This window comes from Spinacia oleracea, chromosome 4 (genome assembly GCF_020520425.1).
Source record: "Spinacia oleracea cultivar Varoflay chromosome 4, BTI_SOV_V1, whole genome shotgun sequence".
In the NCBI taxonomy this organism is placed as follows: Eukaryota; Viridiplantae; Streptophyta; class Magnoliopsida; order Caryophyllales; family Amaranthaceae; genus Spinacia; species Spinacia oleracea.
Genome location: NC_079490.1, coordinates 86,354,131 through 86,376,143, shown reverse-complemented (window position 1 = coordinate 86,376,143; position 22,013 = coordinate 86,354,131). Strand labels below are relative to the sequence as shown.

Genomic DNA, 22,013 nt, shown 5'->3' with positions numbered 1-22,013 from the left:
GGCAAACTACCCAACTCAGCTACTTGTACCAAACAAGTCAACAATCTTGCAGTAAATTCCCTTAAAATAATTCCCATTTTATTTTTCTCTTTATGAACAAGGTTCCTCCAACAACTGCATCATCTTAGAAGCATCTTAGAAACAACGACCATGATCAATCAAGATGATGGTGAATGAGCAGGAGAAAATAATGACTGCGTACATCAATTACATTCTAACAGTTGTGCTGCTAATATGTTTTTCTAACATCTCTTCATATATTAGCCAAAAAAACTTGAGCCAAGGGGGAGAGTTGAATGTTGATAAAACTGTCACATGATAAGGATTCAAAAGTTCCGGTTCTTTGGAGCAGATCAGTGAACCATTTGCCTACTCAGAATTTGGTTGTCTTGCAGACTGCATAGGCAAAACACACACCCACGCGGGCATCCAAAGAGCCACAATGAGAAAACAGTTAAAGAAAACAAAATGGAAAAAGGAAAAAGGAAAAAGGAAAAGAAAATGATGTTTCCAAAGACAAAAGGCTTACCACCATCTCATGATCACCCATAATCTCTTCTATCAGCTCCCGCAATGGTTTATTCGAGCTGTTTTCAACATGGGCAGCAAATACAGCATCCTCTAGATCTGCAACCAAACAAAGCTTCTTATGCTCTGCTCTCATTCATATAAATACAGGATCAAATATTCACAATCAATAGGGCAATTGGCAGAGGGAAAACATCAATCACTTGGATTACAATGCAGACTACTGTTGTAACATATATACACATGATGTTCGATTAGCAGGTCAATTTGTTATCAACATTTTTCAGGTCAAATTCACACATAAACACAAGTACAAAGGGTCTTTATACGCACAAAGTAAAGCATATGATTGTCTTTAGCCTCTTCGTGTGAAATCAGTTGGGCTCATGAATGGAGATACTTTTCATACACGACCCATCTATTTCCGTATTGTTGTGAACAATGGTCCAATCTATAATCACAGTTAAGACTTAAGATCACAAAACAATTTACATCTTCAAAATGGAAAAGGCTGACAACATCTGACAAGATACACTATTATAGTAATATTTTTGAGTCACCATAATACCAGTTTCTTCGAAGGCATCTATGAACATCATCATCTCCTCCCCACTAAGTCCAGAAAGAAAGCATATCCGTGGTACTGAATTTGCAATCTGTAGAGAATTAAGCCTCATGAGGTACTGAGTTACAACAACAAATGACAACTACCAAACTTTCATATGCTGCACTCTCCAGTCTCTCCCTGTCTACCACAAATCTTTATGATGAGAGTTTATCATTATGTATTTAGAATTAGGTTTCCTTTCAGTCTTATTTAGCTCCCTTGTAAACGAGAAATATTTCAGAATTCAATCCTAATATTCCCAGGGATTACAACCGATGCCACCTTATTGCAACACAAGTACTTTGTAATTTCTGTAAGGAATTTTCTCCTGCTATTACTTTGTAAAAAAAAAATGTCACCCATTTCCACTCCTACCTGTCATTCTTCAATTCTTTCATCAATTGGCTGGGAGGAAATCTTTCAAAAAAATTGGTTTCCCCATTTTCCTCCATTTGGTTTGTAAAGGGTGGAAAACGTTTTCTAAAAGGTAGAAAACCTTTTCTCTCTTTTTCTCTTCCCATCCATTCCCTCTCCTAAAATTCCATTTTCCTTCTCTCTCTAACATTTCTATCTAGGAATCAAATAGAGGACAATGAAGATTGAAACCCGAATTCCATTTAAAGTAGATGAAGTTCAAAATGTTTTCCTTTGAATGAAGTACCATACACAGCTTTAGTGGAGTTTTTGAAATCCCTGAAACGATTGGTTCTAAATACACGAAAAGGTCATCTGAATAGAAATCAAATCATGTTTTGAAGCAGTTTCAATAATATTTACAAAACTCAATCCTCCGCCGGGAAGTTATATTGTTATTTATAGTATTATACAAGGAGTATGTTTGTAGAAGTAAAGTGAAAGAAAGAAAACAAAAAGAAATAAGAAGTAGAGTAAAAGGAGTATTGTCTAACCTTCAACTTTCCCAAGTCCTGCTGTGTACTATTCACTGCATCCCAAAGTGAGCGATCAATCATGTCTTCAGTGCAGTAGTAAACCTGCAACAGAAGTAACTTGTGACTGATTCTATAATATTACAATCAACAGCCAGAACTAATAAAAAAAATTCACAGGAGATTAAGCCCTGTAACTTGTGAACGATTCTACAAAAAATGAAGGTAGCTAGCAGAAAAAGTGGCACCCATCAACTAGACAGATATTGTAAAATGTAAACAATCTTGCTAAAATGAACAATTTTTTCCCCAAGAATGTGTGTCATTTCTTGTCAAGGAGATTTTTTTCCCTAAAACAAAAGTTTAACTTACCTGTAAAAACTCCCCTTCCAAGTCCTTCAGAAGCTGCTGTATCTGCAGTAAACTGAACCTGTTCAGAATTACGACTCCTATATCTTCAATCAGTAGCATCAAAATATGAAATTTCCTTTCAAAAAGTATGACAGGCTCGTATTTGAGTGCATTTATGAGAATATAAATTTTCTTGCAGTACTAGGTACGAGCGAATGATAATTCTATACATAATGCATGGATCTAGAGATATGATTGAATTTGAAACTCTGCAGATAGTGCGTTAAAGGATGTAACATGCCTTTGAAACTTCCTCGGTGATAAGGTACTTTTTTTTCTTTTTGAAAGCAACCTGATTTATGATTATATTGACACTGAATACTGAATACGTAACTAGCATAGCTTAAAGACCCTATCACCTGATGCTACAGGGTTTGAGTTTTTTTTGGGGAGACCCAATCTTCTGAAACAAATGCAGAAAATACCTTCTGTGGTTGGCAGTAAGACATCTTTGACTGCAGTTTGCAGAAGGGATCATAGCTGGGTCGATATCTCTACACCTGATCTACATTAGGTGATTGGGGTTGTCAGGGTTATGCATCACACTGAGTAAAAACCCCAGAGTTAAATTCCAGCTAAATCTACATTAGCAGCTATTCCCTTTGTCAACTAACAGCATGTAAATTCGTTCATGGCTCTCCAAAGTGTTCTCATCTCTCTCAATCTCTCTCTCTCTTACAAGATACCCCCAAGATATCTTCCAAAAATTGTTGCTGATTTTATTTCATCAATCAAACACTAATTGATCGCCAATTAATTTCCTTTTTGGTCAGCCTTCCTGTTTATATTGTGAGCATTTCTTCCTAACAAGACACACACAAAATTCAATCTCCATTTTCTCTCTAAACACAAATTCTCCAGTTCGTTTGGGCAATGATCAATTTTGTTTTCAATATATCTTTTTGTACTACACCAACGAGATAGATGTCGTGTAACCTTGGAGGTTGATTGTCAAGAGGTTGTGTGTGTACGAACGGGGAAAATTCAACTTTGGGGCAGTGTTTGCCACGAGTTGGTTGAGATAAGTTTATTCGTTCTTTACTAGTCATTGTTCCTAAAAGCTTCTCCAAAATCCCCAATGAACATACTCTAAGGCTTCACACCTTTCACTATATTCACTTATCAGAACTATTGGAACTTGTCTAAAATGAACAGAATTTATTTTAGTGGTGGAACTTGGGTAGCCATTATCTGATGAAGTTGTTTCCTAAGATGAAAAGAACAAATCCTTATAGTGATCAAGTTTCCTTAGATAAATTTCCTACAGTACTAGTATACTTTTCAAGTTTATGGCAATTGTAAACTAGTGCATTGAACAAGTCATAATTCTATGTGGTTGTTGGTAAAAGAAGTGTGAGACATCATAATAAACTATGTCCCTGATTCTTTTTTTTTTTTTTTTTGTTTCTTTTTCATAATAAGTTATGTTTCCGAAAACAAAAAAAATAATGCTTCCTTTGTTCTCTTTTAATGGCAACGTGTTAATTTTTAGAAGTTTCAAAACAATTGCAACACCACTTTGCTTGTCTAATGGTTCTCTCTATCTCTCTCCTCATCACTTTGGTTACTCTATGTCTATAACTCTATATATCTATCGTATGCATGCCTCACGTTGCAATTAAAAGAGAAGAGAGGAAGAATATTATATTTCAATACCTAAAAGTTTTTTTAGGGGACAAAGGCAGTGCTTTCAAGCTGGGGAGCAACTACAGTAATTAGGGCATAATTCAAAGGCGTTATTTCACCTTGAGAAGTTTCGGGGAAACAAGTTCATGTTAGGGCCAATACTTTCTAATAGGGAAAAATAAATTCATATAAGGAGAATTGAGGCCAAAGTATTCAAGTAGAGCTAAAATTTAGAAGGACTATAGACTTAAATAAAGGCCACGGTTAGTTTCTACTAGACCTGGTTATTGGGCGGGTCGGGTCAGAGTGGGTTAAAAGCGGGTCGGTTAATGAAATGGTCAATTTTAGCGGGTTAATAATGGGCGAGACAATGCGGGTCGCGGGTCAATAAACGAACAAGGAATTTTTTTTTTTAAAAAAGGGTCGTATGCGAATACAAATGAATACATAGCTCGGTAGCTATTCATATAATTTTTTATATCATAACTATTTTAGTTTTCAAAATTAGTGTGTTATAAATTCGGCCCTATATTGGCCCTGTTCATAAGAGCCCTACCCAATAAGAACCCTATTAACATGACCCAAATCCTATACCCATTGGGCTACCGTGTCCAATAACTAGGTCTAGTTTCTACCTTCTATTGCTAGTAGCCTATTAGTCGGGTGGTCTGTGTTGCATTTGTATATTATGAATAGCAAAAATGTTGGGACTTTCAGCAACGATATTGTGAACTTCCCAAAGCAACTGCCAGCCTAAATTTTGGAATACCAAATTCAGATGGAATTATGTAACTCATGAATTTATTTCTTCAGTTTCTAATAAAAAAGAAGGGGGAAAAGCAGCTGTAAATCTCACACCATGAACAGTGGAATTAGCCAAGAGAATTACCTTTTCTGCCTCTTCCATTTTGAATCCCACAAGTAGTAAGGCCTGAATAAAGAAAAGATGTATTAAATATGTTACTAAAAATTAGACAAACACTGAATGTATTGTTTCGTTCGATAACCTTTTTACTTAAATTGACAGTACCAAACCAACTCAATAACAAAAGAGAAATCAGAACGAAGGGACTTTCTTTTAAGTAGACTGGCATTAGATTTTAAGATCATCAAGCATTGACATCAACTACACATACAATCATTCGTTATCATCATCATCATTACCCCGTTGCCTCAAAGAGGTTCCCGCAAGAAGCGGAGTAAGGAGGGGTCGGGTGTACGCAACCTTACCCCTGCAATTGCAGAGAGGTTGTTTTCAATTGACCCAAAAGAAATAACGGGACGACCATCTTCTACTTCATGGAAAGGAAGCGAAGAGGTTTTAAGAGCCATTTTAATTTAGTCCATTACATCCCATAGCCAAAAGAACAAATGAATCTTCGGCTCCATTAGAAATGGACAAATCAACTACACATACAATAGTATAAAAAATGGTTTATAATAGTCTCCTTAAGTTTTCTTCTTTCTTGAGCTGCCTTTTCCTCTAGTTTTCTCCCCCTCTTCTTATTACACGTTCAATCCCTGTGTCTTTCTCAATTACACCATATCTCCCCATTTCTAACAGTATAAAGTTGTAGAAGTTTTACTGTTTTAGCATAAACAATGGAGTTTGACTAAAAAAAAGAATTAGGGATAGAATAAAATAGAGAAGTTGAATTTTGTTATATTTAAATGCATTTTGGCTATTTAGGTTCAATTTAAAGTTCTAACTTGTAGTTTTGAGACACAAATACACAAGCATTTATCAGCAGAAAGTGGGTGCAATTCACATGACTAGTCCCCATAGAAGTTAACTGATCATGACTTACTGGGGGGCCATAACTTGAATCTTCAGCATCCAGAGGAACAAACTTTAAATCTTCTTCTAGCTCACTTGGAACTTGAACTCCTGTATAATTGGATTGAAATTTTCATCTATATAGTATACCCCGTTTTTCTTTCTCAACAAGACATAATTAGCAAAAGTGGATCATAACAAGCATCTGTACATGACAGGATATTTGCATTTCAAGCTTTTAATCTTTTGATACATCAACCTTTAGTCTGCTCATTGAAGAGAAACTGATATACTAGTCTTATACCAATTACTCATTAGAGAAGGAAGGTATAGGTTGCGGATAATCACTTTCCCCTTAAATACCGAGTGGACGTTTTGCTTGAAATAATTCCAGTATGATGTACACTAGAGGCAAACCAATAATCTATATGGCCACTAATGATTCCATAAAATCCACTTTCGCATAATGAAGATATGTCCACTTAAAGGCTAACAAACCTCAACACTCAGCACTCAGCACTCAGCACTCAGCACTCAGCAGTAACTTAATCAGAAGAAAATAAAGCACTTGGAAGAGGGGAGGAATTCCATAACACTAGTTTAAAATTGGACTAGTTTATGGGTTTTTAGGAATTCCATAATTCCACTTGTATGGTTTCTATTTTCGTAAGATAAAACTTTTTTCAGAATTCAACATGAAAACATCTACAGCTGAGCACAGGTTCTACATAGTCCTGACACCATAAGCAGATAAGCTAGCTCACATCCACCCAAATCCCCATCCTCAGTATACATTAATACTTCCTGTTAGGTGCTCAAGGAAGCATAACCCAATTAATGGGGGTAATAATTGAATGATTCCAGATTAAATAAAAAAGACTAATTGACAAAACCCAAAAATGTAATTGAAAATATTGGTTATAAAAAAAAGGCCAAACCTTTACAAAATGGGTGTACCTTCTTCAGAAGAAGCTCGCAAAAGATAGTTAACTTTCTTCAACCCAGAACAAAACAAAGAAGCAGAAGGTACAATTTGATGAAATGGATAAGAATTAGGAAGGGCGTAAAATGATGAATTGGGGAGAATAAGATTTGAGGCTAACCCATTTCTGGATAATCCATTTACAGCAGAAGCAGAAGCAGAAGCAGAAGCCATGCTACTCCGTATATGTTCCAACGTTCGTCTCTTATGAGTTATGAGTCTTATCTACATATTACTGATGCGGGGTACAATGGAGCCTAGTGTAAGCATCAGAGCATGGGTCAGGTATCCAAACCGATAATTGCATTGGTTAACCAATAATCAATAATGCTAAAATTGATATCCACTAACCGAACCGATAAATTCGGGTACCAAAACTTTGAATCGGGTATAGGGTACCCGATATAATATCCAATTGAAAAAAATAGACTTTATAACTAAATTATGTTAATATCATTCAACACTAAATACCAACATTAGCACATGATTTTGACTATGCTATGAATACAATTACAATTTACTCAAATTATAAATTGATTATTAACATGCAGGATTTTAAGCTCTTGAATTATTTAAATTGGGGAAAACTTTTAAAGAAAAGACTTATTGGATTGTTATCGGGTATCCTTTAGTTGTAAAACGATATTTTTAACCACACTCGATACCCCAATTTCAGATCGGGTACCCAAACAAATAACCATATTGGGTTGGATATCCACTTTTTGGGATTAGATACCTGATTGGGTTTCGAGTTTTGGTTTTTCTGATAGTTTTTCTCAGCCCTAATGGAGCCTTGGTAGCAGCTTAGAATTATCTGTTTCTCACCCAAACCATGAAACTGGTCTTTACCAACTCGACTCAGCGGGATCTACCCGTTTAGAACCCGATTGGTGGGAACCGATAACGATTCGTCTAATAATATTGAACTTGAAACTGATTGACTTTATTGTATTCACCCATGCTAACCTACCAGATCCAAAGACGACCAAGCTTGGACATAACCGACACGAAAACGACCCAACATGTAATTGAACCGTTTCATTTTAATTCGAGACGATTTTACCCGACAAAAACTCATGTTAACCGATCGTGACAAACCATGACCAGTTTATAACGACTCATTTTTAACCCTTGACATGCTTATCTACCCGTTTGCAACTTGTGACATGCATGTTTAACTTGACCATCTTTCAACCCGGTCGTCACCTATTTTACCTAACTTGGTCATCTGCAAATCATTTTTAACTGACTTTTTTAAGACCCGTGAAATATTTCTAACCTACTACATTGCCCCAACATGTATTAAACCACAAAATAGGTTTATTTTATTCAAAAGCTCTGATCAAGGTCACTATGAAAGAGGACATAAAATGGACTGAGTAGCAGGTAGCATTTTTACTAAGACAAAACATTAGATAGAAAATTTTATAATGTCTGGTAAGGTGGCGGCGTAGGTAGTGGTAGCAGGGATTAAGGTAGTTTTTGGGTTGATTGCGTCAAACGTTACAATAAGTAGTGTTCCAAACATTAGAAGTAGCAGTGGAATCAAAACACCGATTGTTGATTTTCTAAGCGTAATCAATTAAACGATTGGTAGAATATCACAATTTGGATGGTGGACCAATATGCACAATGAACATGGTGCACAAAAAAACACAATTACATAACTAAAAGAATATGAATATATTTACTCCGTATTATTTAAACTTTTAATAAAAAGTGAAAGAATATATCGCATATACTTTTTATGTCGCAACATCATGTTCTTTGCATGCATGCATATTGTAGACACCTACTTTTGTCCCCATTCCCGAAAGGGAAGGTTCGATGATGAAAACGTAAATCTCCACTTGACAACGCATCTCCTATAAAATAACGAATCTCAATTCCCCTTTTCATTTCACCCGAAACCTGCTATTTAAGGAAACCTGCTAAAAATAGTAACTACCGTAAAGGGTAGCTTCTAAAAGTAGTAAGAATAAAAAGATAGAAACATGTCAGAATTAGGTGTTGCACTCCAACATAAATCCTAAAAGAGATAGAAATTGTGAAAGGAATTCTATTCCTATCGCAGTTCGATAAAAGAGTTAACGTATTAATTAAACTCATAACGAACCTAGAGTTCGTAAAGGGCTCAGACGCATTCCGTCGTAAATTGATACGCACCAAATAACTCGGATTAAGTCTCTTAATGAACTCCGTACTCTAGAGTCCAATCTGACAAAGAATTCTGCCATACCCTATTTTCAACGCCCAACCCTGGGCGCCGAAAATTCCAGCGCCCAGAGCTGGGCGCCGAAAATACCTGGGACGGATTCTTTTCCTAATCCGTTTCGTATTCAAATTCCTGAAAAACTATCTTTCTACGCCACTTTTTCCTATAAATAGACCCCTAAGTTCGACGTGAAAAACACACACAACACACAATTATATTCTGAGTATTGACTCCAACCCTTAGCCTAAGCCTCACGCTGCGAAACTGTTCACGCGTTCTGTCGCAATCGATCCATAAATCGAACAGATCCTGTCCCATAATTGAGATTCGTTAAATAAAAAGGAGAAATAGCAAAGTCAAAGTGGTTAGTTTTCTGAGAACCGTGACGCACCTCTCAAGGGTGCGTCGTAATGTGCCCCTTCTCGATGATTTAATTGCTTTCCTCGCCCTTTTTATGAACTGTTAAACTAACTAAATCTGATTGTTCTATCACGCCTAACAAATATAATATTTTTGGGAAATCGGATTATCATGCTAGGTCCCTTAATACTATTTAAATCAGATAATCACGATCGATCTAGTATTATATGTTGCATATTGCTAAAATCAACTAAGATTAGTTTAATAGTTAACGCATGTCCCTTCAATTATTTATGCTGAGCTAGTAAGGATATCCTGCCTCTGGAGTTATCGACGAGCGAAGTACTCCTCTCGGTAGTTACAGTCCCCCGAACCCTCAATCTCTACCTTGCGGGTGTATGTTGAGAGATCCCCACACCAGGGATCACAAGGGAACCTACGGCCGTCGTGGTCAAACATAATTGCACTCCCTTTATGTCACGATAACCGGGTTTTGTCAGTTTTTCTCATTGTCGTTAAAAACTGAATGGCGACTCCTATATTACTAGTCAATTGGGTGTAAACTCACAGGAAATCCAATTACACTTGATTGAATAAAAAGAATCGTCACACCCACGAGGGACGAGGTCACGCATTAGCCTCGTGCTTTTTCGACCCCCTCACAGTGGCGACTCCACTGGGGATAGTGAAGGAAATACTCGTGCTTGTAGGTAATCAAAATAGCCGAAGGGTGAAACGATCCTACCCCGCGTTTATTTCCCCATCAAGTTGGGACGACCTGAAAATCAGCATATTAATGTGAACGGGCAGAACCGCATAACGAATCTCGGCTCCCTCGGGAGTTGGGACTAAGGATACCTTTTCCCGCCAATAGGGGGGTGCATACGCCGCGCATGTTTCCCACTCGGTACTTGTGCAGGTAGTACACCTATCTCGAACCCAATCGCTCGCTCATTAGGTCCCTCTCGCCTGCATGCCCCCTTGGCTTGCACTTGCGGGTTGGCCTCTTGAGCGAAATTCGTCTGTTGAAGACACTACCTCGACCGGGGCATGTGTTGGATCTACGATAGAAGCGGTACCAAGCCAGGCGCAAATACTACCCATAGAAGCCTATCATAAACTACGTGACATATTTAATTTTCAAATCCATGTTTGTAATGTAGTTATGTGTAGCGAACTATGTGACTATGTTATGATTGTGCGTACGAATAATGCTAGACAAGTAATGCTAGAAAACCAACGACCTTAAAAATTGCCCAAACATTCATGAACCAATTGGCCAAAGAGTTATACCAACATACGTGTTCCGCAAGCCCGAACGATCGCCACAAAAATAAGCGACGCTCGGGATGGCCCGTAACGAATCCCACAAACGCTGCACAACGCATAAAGGACGTTATTAGGCAAGCACGCAAAATCGAAGTCGCATAAACAAAAGTAGACGCAAAAAGAAAACGAGAACCAGCCAGGGACGCATTTTCAACGCCCATGGCTGGGCGCCAAAATTTCTCACGCCCACTGCTGGGCGCTGAAGTTGCTGCCTGGCCTTTTGGTCAGGCACAGCAGCCTCGGTGCCCGCGCATGAAAAAATATACGTAGCAAAAAAAACTTTTCGTAAAAATTGCTGCAGGAGCGTATGAAAAGGCACTCGACTCTAAAAGCGACTAAAAAATAAAAAAATAAATAACTCTTTGTGTCGTTGTTAGGCCTCCTACGACGACAATGCTCGGCACCAAAACCAAGCATGCTAATTAAACGACCTTGAATGTCACATGGGCAAAATATTCAAAAAATAATGTTCGAATAAAGTCTTCAAGAAAAAAATAAATGTTCAAATAAATCTGAGTCTAGACTAGGCTATGCCAAAATACAATCCAAATCCTAAGTCTTAGTTGTCTTATCCATATAATCGGTCCTAATGCTTGGTGTCGTTCTGCAAGTTAAAAGGTTAAACCATATTGAGTCTCCCTTCCTAACATTTAAATCAATGAGCACCCATATGTAATTGTCATCCCTTGCTAAGAATCCACGGCCTCAATACTCTCTCTCACCAATAAAAAGAATATATTATAGTACTTGCAAAATGGAAACAGTCACATTCTGGAAATCATCCCCCCATGGTCGCACAACCCCCAAAGTGAACCTAAGGTGTCAATACCATTAGCAAAAAATTAATGGCCTCAAGGCTTATAATCACATTGGGTCACGGCTATCATAGTCCTCTCGAGCCACTCGCTCCTTTAAAATACTCCTAAGTACGGACTAAAAGATTTTCCATGAATGCCACATGACGAACCATGAAATTACCCAAATCGGCATGCCACAAGGCTACCATTGGGGTAAAGCAATACACACTAAGAGAGAAGCCGCACTAATGATTCTAGTCTTGCAAAAATAAAAATTCGATCTCTCCAATTAACTACCTTGCCAACATTAAGCAAAATGGCGCATGACAAATGAACACCCAAGGGTTAAAATCTAAAGTGTCAACCAACGAAAGTTATGGTCCAATTAGCCTAAGTCTGAGAGTCGCTTGGTCAAGTATTATAGGCTTATGCCATGTCATTATTTTGAGTCTAGGCCACCTCCTTGTATTCATACACGGGTTATAATCAAAAAGATTAATGAAAGTTTGAGTCTAAATCACAACTTCCAATTAAATCCCAGAAACTAGAATCTGAAAAGAAAAAAAATTATTTTCGATGCAATTCTTTCGTTAAATTTCAATAAGGTAAAAATAACATTTTGAATCTACGCTATTTGCACATTTTAAGAAACGACTAAATACGCTTGCAAAGTAAGACAATTTAAAGGTCCACCCTAGGCCTACTAAAGCTAAAGGTCCACCCTAGGCCTACTAAAGTTAAAGGTCCACTATAGGCCTACCAAACGAGGCTCACTCAGTCTCGCCCCGTGACTCAAAAACCACAACCATCTACCTTTTAGCCCAAATAAAAACTTTGAAGGATTTATGTTGGGGAGAAATCCCATGCAAAAAGAAAAAATAGAAAGAGAAAAGGGAGAGCGAAAAGAACAAGCCATGAAATGCTTAAAAAGAGAGAGAAAGGGAGAGCGAAAAGAGCGAGCCATGAAATATTTAGCCCGTACCTCCCAAAGTGAGGAATTTACCCAAGCAAATGAAGGAAAAGAATTGAGTCAACCAATCCAAAGCATAAAATTCTACGATGTCTACCCTTTCCAATACTTATGTTCTTGGACGCTTTCGCTCTGGGACCCCTGTTCAGCTCATTTAACCCATCCATGTTCTCATTTCCATAACCCAAGAAACCATTACCTCGACTCTTGTTCTTGAACTTGTTGTCAACCGCAAACCACGCACTGCCATTGACACGTGCGTCATGCCCATCATTTCCAAAGCCCAAACCTGCTCTTACACCACCATTAGCATAATGACCATATAACTTGTTTGGATACATCCTATTGATATACCCTTGAGCCGTCCCCATACTACTCATTGGCCTTGATTGATGTAAACTCGTGACACTAGCTTAAGGCTGCAAATTGTGAGTCCTAGCAGATATAATCCTCATGCTTGACCAATGCCTATACAAATTATCCTATCTCATTCAACCCATCTTTCAAACCGTCTTGAGTCACGAGTAAAAAAGGAAGACAAATGAAAAGTACAAAAAAAATAATAAATAATAAAAAAAGCAAACTTTGCAAAGCGCCTTTAAAAGTTCGTCTAAAAAGAAAAAGAAGCATTTAGCGCACCAAAAAAGATCCTCCCAGAAGTCATTTTCAGCGCCCATAGCTGGGCGCCGAAATCTTTAGCGCCCCAGCCTGGGCGCTAAATCTCTCTGCTCGCCAAATTTTGTCCAGAAGTGCTCGTCATTTTATCCGCACATGCACGGAAAAATAACGAACACTTGGAGGGGTACAGCACGTATTCAGATATACGTACCACCAAAAAAATACATGTACTTAAAAAATATATAAAACAAATTTTTTGGCTTACGGCAAAGCAGTAGATTAAAATAATAATAAACTTCACTTATTCTACCGTTTCAAATAATATGTTTCCACCTCAGAACATACCTATCGAATTCGGCATTCTAAGAAACCATTTTCTAGGATAAGAACTACGCAAGACCTGATTCCAAATTAAATTTATTTAAGGCGGATACGTAGGCAATCCATGATTCAGTCCAACCAATTTGCAACCAATATTAAAGCCTATAGAAATAACAAGAATAAGAAATAGAGTCCCTTATTGAAATTTAATTACTTGCAACCCAAGTCGAAAGAAAGATTTAAGTCAAAAGAAGAATCCAAGTCATCAAGATGCCAAAATTAATGAGCACACATCGAAAAATAATAAGGGCACGTACCCTTGCCAGAAGGAGCACTCACACTCCTAGGCACTTAGCCAAGACTCAAAAGACCACTTTGCCTCAATTGAATGGGGGCTAGCGCAAGCGTCCATGACCTCTAAAGTACTCGACTTGACCCTCCCTAAGCGAACTAACTCACTTAAAGACTTTCTTTCACCCCTAGACATAGTCGTTCGCTTAAAGACCTTCTTTCACCACTAAGACACAGTCATAATCGCCAACAAGTAATAAGGGCAGTAAGCTTGCAATAAAGAGGATTGTTCTACGGCGTCGCCCCATCGTTCCTTCGAGCTCAGGGAACCCGTTAATGGTTACTCAAATGCTCGCGAATCCCCTTTGAAAAAAAAATCAGACATTGTCAATAGGATTTGGCACTTAACCAAGGCTCACCCTACTCAGACATATGACACGGGCATCTAAAATCGAAATCTGAATAACCGGGGGCTAAAAATTGAAATGAAAGAGATAGGGAAGGAACTAAGTATACCTCGACCTTTTATACAGACATACACCAAGTAAATCTAAGTCAATTTGAAAACGGTTTATATTCCCGCAATTTTGGAAAAGATGGCCCTAAAAGCCTAAAGCATATGCCAAACGGGCACAAGTATGTCTTGACGCCTGCACCCTGGCTTCCAGCAAATCCTTAGACAGCATTCCAAAAATCGTAACAGTATTTTGATTCACTCATGTAATCTTGTACGAACCCTTCTATAAGTCAAACTTACTTAGGACACCTCGGATTGTACATAGTAGGACTCGGATTTCAAATAATTTTCAAAGACTTCTTCGAACATAATAAAGTGTCATTGGTTTAATCTAAGTATGCATTTATCTCGATGTTGCAAGTGAGTCAAAAGATCTATAAATATGATTATGGGTAAAGAAAGGCACCTAGCTTTTGGTCAAGGCACACTTCAATGTATGATTACCTTGACCATGGCAATGCCGCACAATACGACATTTACAAGAAAAGTAGCAAATTACTACCCGAACGTACCTCGCACTAAACGAGTCTGGTTCAAACTATTCATGATCCATGTCACCATGAATGCATAAAGACGTATGCAAAGCATTATAGCACCAAGCCAATCCCGTAGCTACAATTGGGGGCTTGAGAAAAACACTCTAAAAATGCTCGAAATAACGATTTTATCGCAAATTCTCGACGCTAATGCTATACATACATCATAGGGTCACAATCCTAAGCTTTAATCATGTAAAACGAACCTTAGAATGGCTGCAACCCCTCCCAAATTCTAAGCATTACTTAGAGTATATAAAGTCGCCCCACTAACAAGGGTAACTGAAAATCGCGAGTCACCAAAACTCCGATCAAACCACTGCACATAACGCTCGCCCTATAAAGCGCCCGTTACACAGTCTACATCGTTCCAAAGCAAAAGCGAAAGAAAAAAAAAGAATAAAAAAAAAACTGTCAAAATTCTGCCCAGGAATCATTTTCAACGCCCAGAGCTGGGCGCCGATATCTTTAACGCCCCAGCTTGGGCGCTGAATCTTTCTGCTAGCCAAGTTTTGCCCAGATACAAAAATAAGAAAGAAACACCTATGAATCATCGCATCGAACGAAGTAATAAGCCGTGCAAACCCACGCAGAAGGTGCTACACTTGTTCGAGCACCTGAACGATTCAACACGATGAAGTACTCCAAATAATGATATCCCAACACTTGGAGGAATGTTCTAAGACACGCCGTTAGGCCACACAAGCTTGCGTTGCACCATAATCCCACAGTACAAGTCTAAAAAAAGGTAAGGCACATTGCACTAATGCAAGCACGACCAAGAGTAAGAGGCAAAGACTACTTATCGCCCAAATGCAAGCCACACGACTTCTACATTAAGGATTAAAGGTAGCAAAACATTACCTACCACGGAAGGGATAGCTCGCACCTACACGAGCGAAACCCCAAGGCATCTTTCTCGAAAGAACCTACAAAATCGTACCCCAAAAGGAAGCATCCCAACATGCATACTTGGGGGCTCCAAGCTACGAAACAACCATAACAAAATAAAAAATCTCGAAGAAAATGTTTGAACAATCGAAAGGGCACGATGTTTGAGCCCACTTCATGAATGGACCTGACCCCTATCAAGCTTCTAAGCAAACTATTCAAAATCAGTCATTGCTCAAAAAAAAAATGATTCAAGCAAACTGATTAATGGACCGCACACAACGGCCATTCTATGAACGCTCGTTCGCACATACATATCATCATTCACGAACACGTTCAAAAAATATAAGAGCGATCAAAGTCTTACACCTCAAGGTATGTTCCTCGGGCCATATAGACTCGCCCGACTATTGCAATAACTGTACACCTTAAGAGCAACAGTTCCTTAAAATAATCGCCCCAAAGCGACAAGCACCGTAGTCCACCAATCGGCTACGGCTTCTCAAGAAAATCATCACGTTCTAAAAACAAAGAAAAAACAAAAGAAAAGAGAATACATAGAACTTCTAAGTGAAATAAACGAATGAACAAGAGGCCAACTGAGTCATCAAAAGACCAGCCCAAACAACACTTTCAACGCCCCACCTGGGCGTGAATTATTTCAACGCCCAGGCCTGGGCGCCGAAAATGAACCCAGGCTCAAAAAGGCCCTAACTTCTATTGGGCCCTGCCATATTCATTCGGCTTGAAAATTGCCGATTTCTTCACTGAAAGTCGCACCTCACGGCTTTGTTAAGAGTAGCACACCACTATAAAGATCACCCGCACTTACGAGCACGATCCCAAACACGATCAAGGACATTACAAATGCTTATCCCCAAGGAACCTTTTTGACAAGAAATGACCATCAAGCACGAATGCTTGGGGGCTCGAAAGAAAATATATTATGCAAAGTTAAAAACAATATTCCCAGACTACGCTGTACGAAGTCCAGTGTTTGGATGTCTCAAAAAATAAAACCGGTTTACGACCTCAAGACAAAGGTCGCCGTTGATACTTATACATAGTCCCCTAATCAAGGACCCAGGTAGTGGCAAAACTGAGCCGTAAAGACTAGCTCAAAACCATGAAAGATGATGACCACGAGACAATGGTCCGTCTAAGCACGTTGTCAACCCACATTCAGGTTGCAACTAAATCCGAGCATCCCTCGGAAGAATTCGCTCCTACAAGAATGAATAAAAAGAAATTCTAAAAAAAAATCACAAGAAAAAAATGAAATAGGGACTTGCCCACCTCAATCAGGCAAGATCGAACCACGCGAGTTCCAAATTAAAAAACGAATTCAGGGACGTCCACCCTCAGCGGACAGGGCTCGCCCACCTTCAGCGGGCGGGGTCTGCGTCACTAGCCGCGCAGGTCCTCAGTTTTCGAAAATGAAAAGAAAATAAAATCTTCAAAATAAAACAGGCTCGCCATCTTCAGCCGGCGGGGTCTGCGTCACTAACCGCGCAGGTCCTCAGTTTTCAAAAAAATGAGATCTTCAAAACACAAACAGGCTCGCCATCTTCAGCCGGCGGGGTCTGCGTCACAAACCGCGTAGGTCCTTATTTTCAAAAAAGCACAAACAATTTTCAAAATAGATTCGTCCACTTCTTTCGGACGGGGTGTCCACCCTTAGCGGACAGGTTCGCCATCTTCATCCGGCGGGGTCTACGTCACAAACCGCGTAGGTCCTTATTTTCAAATTTCAAAAACAGATTCGTCCACTTCTATCGGACGGGGTGTCCACCCTTAGCGGACAAGCTCGCCATCTTTAGCCGGCGGGGTCTGTGCCACTAACCGCGCAGGTCCTTAGTCGCTGCAGCGATAACGTTTTCAGGTTTTCCCTTTTTCCAAAAATTAAAGGACTGGTTTTCCCTTTTTCCAAAAATTAAAGGATTGGTTTTCCGTTTTTCCAAAAATGAGCGATGTGCTGGATTTTCCTTCGTTTTACGTCCCATAAAAACAAGGGGCTTTTCTCGTTTAGCTAACCCTGAAAATGAGAATCTTTAAAAACATTTTTACCTCGTGATTAGGCTTGGCCAGGCCCAATTACACTTTATAGCTTTGATTTCGAAAAACTCTGTAGCTACTCCCAATGACAAAGTGAGGGAGTTTCTGCGCACCTTTAGATCCTTCCAATGACAAAGTGAGGAAGTTTCTATACTATTCGTTGACAAATCCCAATGACACGTGAGGGATATGTCGACACTTCAAGTGATGACCCTTAAGTCAAATGTTATCACTCAAAGGCTCGTGAGACCCTCGCCAAAACAGGTCACCATGGCTTGTGCGACACACTCCGTCTAATACTTTGACCATCGTCTTATTCCAAGACTCAGTCAAAGTGGGGGCTAACTGTAGACACCTACTTTTGTCCCCATTCCCGAAAGGGAAGGTTCGATGATGAAAACGTAAATCTCCACTTGACAATGCATCTCCTATAAAATAACGAATCTCAATTCCCCTTTTCATTTCACCCGAAACCTGCTATTTATGGAAACATGCTAAAAATAGTAACTGCCGTAAAGGGTAGCTTCTAAAAGTAGTAAGAATAAAAAGATAGAAACCTGTCAGAATTAGGTGTTGCACTCCAACATAAATCCTAAAAGAGATAGAAATTGTGAAAGGAATTCTATTCCTATCGCAGTTCGATAAAAGAGTTAACGTATTAATTAAACTCATAATGAACCTAGAGTTCGTAAAGGGCCCAGACGCATTCCGTCGTAAATTGATACGCACCAAATAACTCGGATTAAGTCTCTTAATGAACTCCGTACTCTAGAGTCCAATCTGACAAAGAATTCTGCCAGACCCTATTTTCAACGCCCAGCCCTGGGCGCCGAAAATTCCAGCGCCCAGAGCTGGGCGCCGAAAATACCTGGGACGGATTCTTTTCCTAATCCGTTTCGTATTCAAATTCCTGAAAAACTATCTTTCTACGCCACTTTTTCCTATAAATAGACCCCTAAGTTCGACGTGAAAAACACACACAACACACAATTATATTCCGAGTATTGACTCCAACCCTTAGCCTAAGCCTCACGCTGCGAAACTGTTCACGCGTTCTGTCGCAATCGATCCATAAATCGAACAGAACGTATCCTGTCCCATAATTGAGATTCGTTAAATAAAAAGGAGAAATAGTAAAGTCAAAGTGGTTAGTTTTCTGAGAACCGTGACGCACCTCTCAAGGGTGCGTCGTAATGTGCCCCTTCTCGATGATTTAATTGCTTTCCTCGCCCTTTTTATGAACTGTTAAACTAACTAAATCTGATTGTTCTATCACGCCTAACAAATATAATATTTTTGGGAAATCGGATTATCATGCTAGGTCCCTTAATACTATTTAAATCAGATAATCACGATCGATCTAGTATTATATGTTGCATATTGCTAAAATCAACTAAGATTAGTTTAATAGGTAACGCATGTCCCTTCAATTATTTATGCTGAGCTAGTAAGGATATCCTGCCTCTGGAGTTATTGACGAGCGAAGTACTCCTCTCGGTAGTTACAGTCCCCCGAACCCTCAATCTCTACCTTGCGGGTGTATGTTGAGAGATCCCCACACCAGGGATCACAAGGGAACCTACGGCCGTCGTGGTCAAACATAATTGCACTCCCTTTATGTCACGATAACCGGGTTTTGTCAGTTTTTCTCATTGTCGTTAAAAACTGAATGGCGACTCCTATATTACTAGTCAATTGGGTGTAAACTCACAGGAAATCCAATTACACTTGATTGAATAAAAAGAATCGTCACACCCACGAGGGACGAGGTCACGCATTAGCCTCGTGCTTTTTCGACCCCCTCACGCATATGTTCTTTTGCATGTAGTATATGTTCTTTAGGTGGATCCTGCTCATCATGCACACTTGTCTATAGTCCATAAATTAATTTCTCTTGGGTTGGTTTTTTTTATTTCCATTAGTTAGATATTATGTTTTTCCTAAACAATTTTTTTTTGAGGGAAAACGGACGGTACCGCTAGTTATCTTTATTAATTAAGCAAAAATCGGAAGCAATTACATCATCTAATATACTTGGACAACCCCAAGCAATTACATCATCTAATAGACAAGTGGGGTAAGGTGAGCCATAGTATGGGCCGCTAGATTAGCCACCCTATAGACATGACTAAACTTAATACTATCAAATCTACTAGCCAATACTCTTATTTCTCGCACAATAACGCCCAATTGCGAACCATCTTTTCGGGTGCCATTGATCAAACTCACAACCTTCATGTTATCGCACTCCACTTCCACGTTCACAGCATAGCTTTGAGCTGCCAACTGCAAGCCAAGAACCACTGCCTTTGCTTCGATGACCTCCACCCCCCATTCATGCTTCTCTTGACGGCAGGCTGACAGAACCACTTCTCCCCTATGGTGAATTGGGGAGAATAAGATTTGAGGCTAACCCATTTCTGGATAATCCATTTACAGCAGAAGCAGAAGCAGAAGCCATGGTACTCCGTATATGTTCCAACGTTCCTCTCTTATGAGTTATGAGTCTTATCTACAGATTACTGATGCGGGGTACAATGGAGCCTAGTGTGAGCATCGGAGCATGGGTTAGGTATCCAAACCGATAATTGTAGGATTAGATGCTAATAGCGGAATTGCAGAAAAAACTTTTCTCACATCTAACAGGATCACAAACATACATTAATATGAATCATAATATAGGAGTTAAATATACCTTTTATGCGTGATTCCCGAGTATACGAACAAGAATCAAATCAGAGACATAATCTCAAGCGTGATTCCTCTACTTAGTCCACACGAGCGCGGATCAAGATCTCCTTGCGTCGTTTGCTAGAAGGATGGAGAAAAAGGAAATCTCTCTCACACTTTCACAAGGAAGGGACGGATTTGGAGTACTGAATAAGGTTAGTGATTTATTCAACTTCTGTTTAATCATATGGTCATCACGTCTATTTATAACGTTTATAATAGCTTGATAACCAATCCTAGTAGAACTAGAAAACCTAGTAATCCTAGTAAACCTTAACTAATCCAAAATCCTATCCATCACCAAAGACCATTACGGGCCTTGGGTCATATTGATCATATCCAATACTCTATTGTGTGTGACCTTATAGGACCCAGTTATATTAGTAGTAGCCCAATAATAATTAGCCCACAAATCATAATTGGTTACTAGGAAAACATTATGACCACCTAAATGACCGGATTATTAATTTCCATTTTTAATCCTAATCTATATTTAGTGATTGCCATCTTGATTAAAGGACATATTCCTTCAATCTCCCACTTGTCCTTAAACAAGTGTGCAATATTAAATTCCTTCGTCACTTAATGTCCAATTTGATAATATGATGACATCTTATGTAATCCATGTTAATATTCAAATTATTTCTTGAACTTCGAGCTCAAACTGTCAAAATAAATTATTAACTTTAATCCATTTGAGCACGGCCATGCATTTTCAGTTTTTACTCTTCAAGAGGCCTAAGACACTATTCCTATTAACATAGGAGGACTTCTTCATTCTTTTATAGCTATAACTCTCACTCAATTTTTAGCAATCCCGAGCACTGCCTTTATAACCTCCTTTTTACGGCAAGGCGTTTGACAATGTCAAAGACATACTAATCACTGAGTGTGAAAATACCATACTCATGTATGAGGAACACACTAAAATAGTTTAACCACAAAATTCTATAACATGTTTAAAGAATTTTTAGGTAGGTCAGTCCAACATATATTCATAATATATATATATATATATATATATATATATATATATATATATATATATATATATATATATATATATATATATATATATATATATATATATATATATCCATGTAAATGATTAGACATCCTTATGTCCCTATAACCCATGAAACCAGACGTTATCAATCAACTTACAAACCAGTCTTTTAGTTTGTCGTTAATGTCCAATTTGACGACTTAGACTAGGGACAATTCATAATTTATTATCTCAATCCACTTAATAGGGTTTCATTCACCAAAACTTTTATGATGATCCTATTTGATAATTATAAATTATTTGGACATTTTATTTAATTCTAAACCATAATTAAATAATAATGAAACTTCATTTCAAATCAACAAAATATGACAAAGAGTTTTACACTTATGAAAACAATATTCATTATCTAAAACAAAACAATCTCAAAGCCATTCTCCAATGTGTTTGATTCCCTTGGCCCTAGTGTGAATATCATGCTTGGGCCTAGGTAAGGGTTTAGCCAACGGATCTGCTATGTTGTCATTCGTATGAACTTTGCAAAGCTTCACATCTCCTC

General features: G+C 38.6%; 1 protein-coding gene across 4 annotated transcripts; it reads right to left on the bottom strand.

The window, feature by feature from the left end:
- Positions 1-46: 46 nt before the first annotated feature.
- LOC110784539 (uncharacterized) lies at positions 47-20,195 on the bottom strand. Of its 4 annotated transcripts, none has more exons than XM_056843686.1 (9): positions 20,133-20,195; positions 6,775-6,830; positions 5,868-5,947; positions 4,949-4,990; positions 2,395-2,436; positions 2,044-2,127; positions 1,097-1,184; positions 530-627; positions 47-396 (listed from the first exon to the last, which is right to left on the bottom strand). In XM_056843686.1, exons 1-9 carry the CDS (start codon positions 20,177-20,179, stop codon positions 370-372), a joined length of 564 nt encoding a protein of 187 aa, XP_056699664.1. In that variant the 5' UTR covers positions 20,180-20,195; the 3' UTR covers positions 47-369. The 4 variants fall into 4 exon arrangements, with proteins under 4 accessions (XP_056699664.1, XP_021844692.1, XP_021844690.1 ...); XM_021989000.2 differs by lacking the exon at positions 20,133-20,195 and adding an exon at positions 6,940-7,029; XM_021988998.2 differs by lacking the exon at positions 20,133-20,195 and having other exon boundaries at positions 6,794-7,040.
- Between the last annotated feature and the right edge of the window lie 1,818 nt (positions 20,196-22,013).